This window comes from Fukomys damarensis, unplaced genomic scaffold (genome assembly GCF_012274545.1).
Source record: "Fukomys damarensis isolate Sample0158 unplaced genomic scaffold, DMR_v1.0_HiC HiC_scaffold_19, whole genome shotgun sequence".
Lineage (NCBI taxonomy): Eukaryota > Metazoa > Chordata > Mammalia > Rodentia > Bathyergidae > Fukomys > Fukomys damarensis.
The window spans coordinates 59965061-59975496 of record NW_022900931.1 but is presented as its reverse complement, the minus strand read 5'-3'; the positions used below and the strand labels follow the sequence as shown (position 1 = coordinate 59975496).

Genomic DNA, 10436 nt, shown 5'->3' with positions numbered 1-10436 from the left:
GTGCTTGTAAAGTAGGGGGATCAGAATAAGAGGGAGAGCAGCAAAGGCAGAAAGTGAAAGGAGGTAGCATATTGCTGAGTCTCTACCCTGTGAACGATACACAGGCAGCTGATCTAAGGTCCAGAAGAAAGTGTATGAACTATTTAGTCTTCCCAGAATTCCCACCACTCTTCCTGGACACATGACACCGATTATCAAAACCTGCAGGTTACCTAAGGAGTTCAATTTTCAAGTCTAAGAATCCAGATGTGTGGGAAGGTCATCGGTTTTTGTTTACTAATATACATAGGTAGGAAATAATACCCAAGAATTTATATCAGGAGAGTAGGGAAAATTTGGAGTTATTTGGTATAAAAAGTGTTGAGAATCACTTACTTAGATCATTAAAGAGAACACTCACTAAGCAATGTCTCTAGAAGTGATGTTTTCCTCTGGAGCCTGAGGCTCAGTGGTGGTCTCTCCATCTTGGACACCCACGTGCACACATACACACATATACACAAGCTAAGTTTTGACAAACCAACACAAGTAATCATTGATTAGTGTTGCTTAATATTATCCCAAATAGAATACAGATTGTTGTACAAACCTTTTCAATTTATTATTTCTCTTGCTATTCTAAAATTTCATCTTTATTAAAGTACTAGGTAGGTTCATCTCTAACTAGAGGATAAACAAAGGAGTCACCTCGGCAGTTAAATCAAGACTTTCTAAAACAGCATGGTTACCCTGCTTGAAAGATGGAAAAAGGGGGTCCACAGATTAGATGACTTGTCCAAAGAAGAAAAATGGAGTTGAAATTTGAACCTAGATTGTTTAAATCCTACATTCAATAACCAAAGAAGATACTCAGCTGCTTCCTATGCCTCACACACACAAAAAATGTAGAACCAGGAACCGAACTGAAGGAGAATTAGGAAACTTAAAATCTAAAGAAAAGGCAATGGCTCGTGTAGATTTTCCCTGGGTGAATTTAACACTCACGTGGAGATTACAGATTATATAAGCACTGCCAGATAAAGCATTCTGTTTCTTAATGGTAACCACACTTAGAAAACTAGAATCCCAGGGTATTCAGATTTCAGTGTCAGCTGGTCCTCCAGAACTATTTAGGCAGGATCTAGAGCCCAGGACACAGTCCCTCAACTTGGAACCATGGAGCTGGGAGGGGCCTTCACCATTTTTCTGGCACTCTGCTTGTCTTGTCTGATCATCCTCATTGCCTGGAAAAGAATTGACAGGGGAGGAAAGCTTCCCCCAGGTCCTACACCAATTCCCTTCCTAGGAAACCTGCTGCAAGTCCGAACTGAAGGAACTTTTCAGTCTCTAATGAAGGTGAGTCTGTCTACCTCTTCTCTTCGGCCTGGAAGCAACTAATCCTATAGCCAATGCACATAGCACATTTTGATTTCTAAAGCACAGCCAGAGAAACAGTTTGTAATCTTAGAATTTCAAAACTTCAGTTCTTAAAATCTTGGTAACATAAACTCTTAGACCATTGGAATAAAACTGTCACCATCCTAGGAGTTTGGGCTCATATCTTTAAGCACAAGGACTTGTGCACAGATTATCTTATAACTTTGAGAGACAATATCACGAAATCTTAAGATTCTAGAAATTTAGCAGTTTAGTGAGGGTGAGTAGGGTGGATCTTAGATTTAATCTAATCCAGGTCCATCATTTTATAGATAAGGAAACTAAGACTTGAAGGTGTAGAGGTGGTTCTTGTTCAGGACCACAGAAGTCAAGATTTTCATGTATTTCCCCCAATAGTCTTTCCAAGCAGAGAATTTACCTTTATATATTTTTCTCGCATTTGTACCCCTAAAACCTCCACATTCTTAGGTTCTTGACTGATTTATATGTCTTGCTCCAATGTACTCCCTCCTCTGGTGTTTTCCTTCACTCCCAGCTCCATGAGAAATATGGCCCAGTGTTCACAGTGTACATGGGTCCCCGGCCAGTAGTTGTTTTATGTGGACATGAGGCAGTGAAGGAGGCCCTGGTAGACCAAGCAGATGATTTCAGTGGACGTGGAGAAATAGCTTCAATAGAGCGAAACTTCCAAGGTTATGGTAAGTAACAACAGCAAAAGTGATTAGAAGGCACTCCGCTATGTTTCAAGTTCTTTGAAAGACACTCTATAAGAATCATTGTATTGACTTGAAAAACTTTTTAAATCTTATACTAATTTTGAAAATGAGAAGACTGACAGTAGAAAGTTTAGGTGATATTATGCAGTGGTAGAACCACTTTGTTTTGAATTTGAGATGTCAGACTCTGAAGGGCTTGCTGTCTTTTTTCTGCTCTTTCTTTTATTATTCCTTAAATGCATTAATTTATTAGTGTGATAGTCCTCTGTGTACCTACTGAAGCATCCACAGCCAATCTTACTTCCTACCAACATATCCAACACATAGGTCTCTGTCTCCATTTAGGAAGATTCTCTGTTAACTCTACTGCTAACCTCTACTGCTAATTCCCCACATCCTTCAAAGGGAAGCAAGCTCATCTCATTTTTTTTTCAATCCTTTCATCAAGCCATCTCTCTATTCCTATATCTTCCTTCTACCCATGGCTGCATGAACCCACCAAAACCATTCATCACTCTGTATACACATGTATTTCCATCTAAATTATGTGTACATCTGTCAATTATTTTTTCATTTATCCATCTATCCATCACTCTACCCATCCATTTATTAACCCCTCCATCATTTGTACATCTATTGAATCTTTCCGTCAACCCATCCATCCTTATGTTATCCATCCATGTGAAACCATTCATCCATTAAACTCACTCATTCGTTAAATCTTTCACCCATCCATCCATCCAACCGCAAACTCTTCCACCATCCAGTCACAAACTTCTTTTCATTCACCAACCTTCTAAAATTATTTCATTGTTTCCAAATTCTTCACTAAGCCACGAATGACTTCACCAAGTCATTTCTAAGTGTGTCTTACTGCATGATAACTCTTCTGTGTAGATATATTGATGTACAAATGTGAGTTTCTATGCACACATATTTGCACTTCTAGAAAATCCAAGTGGTATACAGAAAATAGAATGAATGTCCCCATCCCAGGGACCGCTTATGGCATTCTATCCATACCTCCTTCCTCTATTATGCATTTATGAAGTTAGTCATCCCAGCTTTCTGTACTATAAAAAACTCTCTTGTTGGGCAGGTAATTTAGCTCTGTGGTTCTGCTGCCTGCTTCATAAGCACAAGGTCCCAAGTTTGATCTCCGGTGCAAAAAAAACCCCTCCTTTCTCCCAGGTCATTCTTAGCCTGATTCTACCACTTCAGTCTGGACAGCTTTTAAGGGTCCTAAAGGGAGAGAATCTTATTGTCCCCATTCTGAATGGTTCAGAGGTGCTTTCTTTATAGTAAAATAATCTTTATAGTCTGTCCTTGTATAGCACAGAGTCTACCACAGAAAGGGGAAGGAAGGCAGGATCCTAACAATGAAATCCTGGCAGGTGTAGCTCTGGCCAATGGAGACCGATGGAGGATTCTTCGACGTTTTTCCCTGAGTATCCTTCGGGACTTTGGGATGGGAAAGAGAAGCATTGAGGAGCGAATCCAGGAGGAGGCTGGCTACCTACTGAAGGAATTTCGGAAGACCAAAGGTATGAGGGCCACATGGGGGAGGGAGAGTAGGTGCCTGAGTGGTTATGGAGAGCTAAGTCATGAGATGAAGTGCCTTCATAGAAGAAAGCTCTGAGAGGGAGAGGATGAAAGATTGCAAGGATTTGCTGAGAATTCCAGCAAGGTTCTATGTTGAAAATGAACATGGAAGGGTCTTACAGACCACTTGGTTAGAAACTTCAATCAACGGAATCTGTGAACCCGTGAAATTTCACGTGGATTTTGATGGTATATGAGTTTGTACCTTCTTCTGGAGACAGGATCAAATTTCATTGTTTACATATTTTTGTTGTGTTATATAAAATAATAGAATGTACCAGCTTCATTATTTTTAAATGAACAGTTAAACGCCATTAAGTATATTTACCTTATTGTAGAACAACTCTTTAAAACTTTCATCTTGCAACTCTGAAACTATTTACCCATTTTCTTACATGCTTAAAAGAGACCAGTTTCCCCCTAAACCTAAGGTCTGAAATTAATGGGGTTTAAAGAGAAAAGAAACAGGGTCAAGGAAATACAGAAACAAATAACAGAAGTATAGAAATAGAGATACATTTATCTAAATTAGAGGTTCTTCTTCTGGCTTCTATGGATGGGCTACACACACCCAGAATTAACTATAAAATTATATACTTGTGTGTATATGCATTGTTCTGGAGAAACTGTTCCTAAATCCACTTTCCTGACCTCGTTTGACAGATGGCACAGCTCAGGCCTGGGGAAGAATTTTCTCAATAGCCTAAATGGAAATATTGGTAGAGCTAAACAGAATCTAGGTATCCCTCTCTTCTTTTTTTATTATGTTCCTTACTATCACATTTTCTCCCAAATCTGCAACTCTAGCACAAACACATTTAAGTAACAATGACAGAAGTAATGATTAAGCTCCACCAATATTTCTTGAGTGTTTATTACATGTTAGGCACTGCGCTAAGAATTTTACATGGATAATACTAAATTTTCATGAACTAATGTTAGGGCTTCTTCTGTTTGGGGCTTTGTTTGTTTGTTTTTCAGTACTGGGGATCGAACCCATGACCTTGTACTTGCTAGGCAGGTGCTGTGCCACTGAGCTAAATCCCCAGCCATGGGATTTCTTAACCATTTTGCGGATTGGGAAATCAAGACTCAAATGCAAAAATGAAGTAATTTATATAGGCATTTACCCAGTAGATCTAGGAATCAAACTCTCTACTGAGGGATTCCACACCCTATATTGCTAACTGTGGCCTTCAGTTTAGACCATTTCCATCACACAGGTGCCCCAATTGAACCTACCTTCTTCCTGAGCCGCACTGTCTCCAACGTCATCAGTTCTGTTGTCTTCGGAAGCCGATTTGACTATGAAGACAAGCAGTTCCTGAACCTGCTGCAGTTGATCAATGAGAGTTTCATTGAGATGAGCATCCCTTGGGCACAGGTGACTACTCGTGTCTTCTCTACCCATACCTTGATTCTCCATCAACTAAACACTTGCCTATATATCCCTTAATCCTCTCCGTAATCCTGGGAGGCAACTATCTATATGTCTGAGATTCCAAGAATCATAGGTCCATACCCAATTCACAGAACCAGCACCGGATTTGGAGCCCAGGTCTCTGATCACAGACAGCTCACTTGGTTCCTGGTGCCAGTGACTGATAAATTTTCTTTGCCTATTGCACACAGCTATATGACATGTACTCGGTAGTCATGCAATATTTCCCAGGAAGGCACAATCGCATCTACTACTTGATAGAGAAACTGAAGGACTTCATTGCATCCAGGGTCAAGATTAATGAAGCATCTCTGGATCCCCAAAACCCTCGGGACTTCATTGACTGCTTCCTCATCAAGATGCACCAGGTACCTGATCCCCTACTCCCAATCTTTTCTCTCAACTCTTCAAACTCTAGTGTCTGCAGATCTCCATCTATTTACAAATGTTGGGGGAAAAAGAGCAAGTATTATTTCACATGGTTTACTTATATCTATAGATGAAATATAGAAACTGTGATACTATAAACTCTCAATGCACATAAAATAAACTTTTAAAAATCAATGAAATCAAACTTATTTATTCTATTAACATGTATCAATTGTGCATATTAATAGGTGATGATTAGTGTTATGTTTTTATAAATGCGTACAGTATGCCCAGGACAAGTCCAATGTCCCCCTCTCTACTAAACTTTCCGATTCTCTAGTAATCACTCTTCTATTTTCAGGAAGACTTTTTTTTTAGCTTCTCCATATAAAATTGAACTGCAGTAATTTTCCTTCTGTGTCTGTTTATTTTATTTAGCACAATGTGCTCATCCTTTTTTCTTTTTTCTTTTTTTTTGTGGGGGGTACTGGGGGTTGAACTTGGATCCTTGCACTTGTGATGCAGGCGGCAGAACTACTGAGCTAAATCCTCAGCCCATGCTCATCCATTTTGCTGCAAGTGACAGGATTTCCTTCTTTACTATGGCTGAATAACACTTCATTGTGTGTGTATATCTCATATTTTCTATATCTACAATAGACTGAATCTAGAAATTTTAGCAACATGAAAATGTTAAATGTTACAGCTTCTTAATCATTTATGCCAGAGGCTCACATTTGCAGAAAGATAGAACAAGTCCTTTAAGAAACTTAACTTAGGGGGTGGAAGAAGTAGCTCAGTGGCGCTGCACCTGCCTCACAAGTGCAAGGTCCTGAGTGCGACTGCTGCTACCAAAAAAAATAAAGAAAAGAAACTTAACTTAGTTTTAAAACTCCAATTTAAACTTTAATATTAAACATTTAAGGCCTTAGAAATTTAGAGGTTTAATATATTTAGAAGATTTAATATATCAATTATTCTCAGAATTTTGGAGATTTAGAAATTTATGTTTTTTATTAGAGAAATTTAGCACTTGGTAATTTAAAATTACACCCAAATTTAATATCTTACATGTGACTCCATATTCTTCTACTCTCGTTCTACTCTGTGTTCATCCATGCCAACTACAGTGACCTCTGCCTTGCTGTCCCTCTAACACACAAGGGAAATGCCTGCCTCAGGAATTTTGCTCATATTGTTACCTCTCCTAGACTTGGTTGACTCATCAATTGTATTTTCACAAATGCCTACCCTTTGTACAGAGAGAACATAAGAAAACAGAGAACAAGAGGGTAATTCTGTTTACTACCTCCCTTACTTTCAGGAAAAAAATAATCCCCACACAGAATTCAACATCAAGAACTTGGTCCTCACCACTCTCAACCTCTTCTTTGCTGGCACAGAAACCGTGAGCTCTACACTACGTTATGGATTCCTGCTGCTAATGAAGTATCCTGAGGTGGAAAGTCAGTGTTCACCATGAACTACTAATATAGTACCTCTTACTCGTAACAGGCAGGAAGACATCATCTTGAAAATTTAGAACCCTCAGCTTTGATTCTTCACCCTTCAGGATTTTAGGATATGTAATCTTGAAATGTCTGGCATGAGAGGCCACTAATTTAATCTAACCTGGTGACTGTATTTGTTTCCTCTGGCTTCTGAAACTTAGTATTTTAAACAACATATGTTTATTATCTTACTATACTGGAGCCAGAAGTTCAAAAGGCTTGCATTAAACTGAAACTGAGGTTGAATCCAATTCCTAGCCTTTTCCAATTTTGGGGAGTTGCATTCCTTGTACTTTGGAGTACATGACTGTTTATTGAGTCTTGCCATGCAGTTCAGGCTAGCCTTGAGCTCTTGACAGTCCTCCTGCTTCAGCCTCTCATATGCTGGGATTACAGGAGTGCAACACCATGCTTGGCCATGTGACTCTTTTCTGTATCTTCAAAACCAGTAGTGTAGCATCTTTCCTCTGCTTAAAGCATTTCTGTTTGCTTTCTTGTCACATCTCCTAACTGTAATCCTGCTTCTGTTTTATACAGACACAAATGACTTTATTAGGGTCAATATAGATAATTCCAGAAAATCTCTCCATAAAATTCTTAATGTTAACTGCTTTAAAGTCCTTCTGTTGTCCTACATACATAACGTTCACAGGTTTAAGAATTTAGGAGGTGGTTGTCTTTGATGGCTATGTGTTTAAATGCATCACCAAAAGCAAATAGAGTCCATCTTTAGGAAATTTTAGTCTAGTTTGTCTGAGTAATTCCAATGAGGAGCTAATTTCTTGATTAAAGAAAATTGGCAACTCTCTTTACTAATGAAGTTCAAACAAGCCTTGCATGGGTCTTTGTTGTTTTCGAGTAAAGACCAGATGTCCTGCCTGATATTCAAGGTTCCAGGTTGTATGCCTCCCACTGTCTGCTGAGTATTTATTAAACACCACAGATGTATCGTTTTATAGAGAAGCAATAAAAACACATCCAGCCTCCATTCTCAGAGATCTCTTCTACTGGAGATAGGGATAGTCTCTCCATCTTTTCTGCTGTGTTTTCTGATCTAGCTAAGATCTATGAAGAGATTAACCAGGTGATTGGACCACACCGGATCCCAAGTGTGGATGACCGATCTAAGATGCCCTACACAGATGCTGTTATCCATGAGATACAGAGATTGACTGACATTGTGCCCATGGGTGTCCCCCATATCGTCATCCGGGACACTCAGTTCCGAGGGTACTGTCTCCCCAAGGTGGGTTTGCATACTTGCGGTCTCTCCTTCACCTTTCTCTCCTGGTTTTCCCCCTTTTTGTCCAACATCGATTTCTCCTAATAATTACTCCCATCATCACCTCAGGGCACAGATGTGTATCCCTTGCTTGGTTCAGTCCTCCGTGACCCAAAATACTTCCGCTACCCAGATGCCTTCTATCCCCAACATTTCCTGGATGAGCAAGGACGCTTCAAGAAGAACGAAGCTTTTGTTGCCTTTTCCTCTGGTAAGTATCGTGTTCCAGTTATCCCACCCCCCAGGTAAGTGCTACAAGTATCTCTTGAAGTCCAAATCAGAATGGAGAAGTTGAAGGCAATGTCATAGAATCACAAAATCCTAGAATACCAGTATCAGAACATATTAGTATCATTGACTTTAATAATTAGAAAAAATGGTCAGAGCACTAACAGCATAAAACAAAGGATCAGCAATCTTTTTCTGTTAGAAAAAGATACAAAATATTTTAGGTTTTGCTAGCTACACCATCCTCGTCTGAACTACTTGTCTCTACCACTGCACTGTGAAAGCAGACACTGACAACAATTACATGAATTATCTTGTATATGAGCCACTGAAATTTATTTATCAAAGCTGAAATTTAAATTTTATTGCATTTCACATATTAAAAAATATCATTTAAACATTCTTTTGCAAACATTTAGAAACATTTCTAGTTTGGGAATGCCCTGTAAGTAGCAATACACATTTACCCCAGTAGTTTCAGAACCCATGGTCTTTGAGCAGTGGTAGAGAACCTATAACATATGTCTTATTTGCTTTTCTTTTAAGACAAAAGATGTTAATGTGTGAGTTGTTTTTTCTCAACTAAAACCTCTGTATTCAGGTTTAATTGCAATTGTGGCAATGTGCCATAAATAAGTGGTTTTGGGGTAGCTGTCTAGGCCCTGGTCTCTAAGAGGCTCGGCATCACTGTCTTAGAGTAATGGGATTTTAAGTAGAAGCCATGTGGAACCTGGAATCAGAGTGAATTATTTCAGCTCCCATCTGTTAAATGGAGAGTAATCTCCTTATACCTTTGAAAAGGTTTTTAACAAACAATAAGCACTATTTAAACAGAAGCTTTCAGTTTTCTCTCTCGTTAGTGTCTGGCAGATAATAGGCTTTTGAAAAACCTTTGAGGAATTGAAATGAACACAGCTTTGAAATTCACAGAGCCATTAGAACCATTTTTATCTTGGACTCAGTGGAATCTGAGCCATCAAACCAATAGCTACCATGTGTTGAGACCTTCTAGTCGCAGACCCTAGATGGGCACTAACTGTAGGAACCCACTGAGTCTTGATAATGACCCTATAAGTAGATAGGGTCACGACCTGAGATCGTGATCAAGCAACTGAGGCTCAGTGGGGTGGGCATGCCAGTAAGTCCCCACATCTTTATCATCTTGCAGGTGTGACCCTCCCTTCCAATCTTTTCTGTGTCCTCAGGAAAGCGTGTCTGTCTGGGGGAAAGCATGGCCCGTATGGAACTCTTCCTCTACTTCACCTCCATCCTTCAGAACTTCTCCTTACATTCTCTGGTGCCACCTGCTGACATTGATGTCACTCCTCGGATCTCTGGCTTTGGCAACATCCCTCCAATTTATAAGCTCTGCTTGAAGGCCCGCTGAGTACTCCTCATTATTGGTCAAAGTCCCACTACAAAACTAAGCTGTTCTCCCCCACCTCACCTCCTCCTAATCTCACAACCATAGTAGAAAGCACTCTTACTCCTGTGATGGGCCTGTACCTCCGTGAGGGTAACATACATGTCCTCTATAGCTAGTAGAAAGGCAGTGTGCTGACAGTGATTTAGGCAAAATCTTGCACAATTGTAGTTAACTTGATCACCTCTGTTCTGGTGTCTGTTTGCAACAAACTCTTATTGTAGATTCTGTCTCTAGTTGTTTCTTTGCCTTTGTCCTGGTAGTAACCAAAATAAAATTCAGAATAAAATCCTTTGTGATTTGTTTTCATCCTCACCCTCTCCACCCCAAATAAAGTCAAGACAGAAATCAAGGCTGTTGAATGTAACCAGTTTATTGGATACTGTGTAAGACACTTACTGAGGTGTAAAGTACATCTCTCCTCACTCTCCTCTCTCCTAATAAACTTGCTTTACCTAGTCGCTCCTAACACAACTCCAAATTCTGT

The 10436-nt window shown here is 39.5% G+C and overlaps 1 protein-coding gene across 1 annotated transcript; it reads left to right on the top strand.

The window, feature by feature from the left end:
- The first annotated feature begins 1155 nt into the window (after positions 1-1155).
- LOC104855570 (cytochrome P450 2G1) lies at positions 1156-9983 on the top strand. Its single transcript, XM_010614441.1, has 9 exons — positions 1156-1335; positions 1913-2075; positions 3488-3637; positions 4919-5079; positions 5328-5504; positions 6830-6971; positions 8075-8262; positions 8368-8509; positions 9732-9983. The coding sequence occupies exons 1-9, from the start codon at positions 1156-1158 to the stop codon at positions 9911-9913; spliced, it is 1485 nt and encodes a 494-aa protein (XP_010612743.1). The 3' UTR covers positions 9914-9983.
- Positions 9984-10436: the final 453 nt, after the last annotated feature.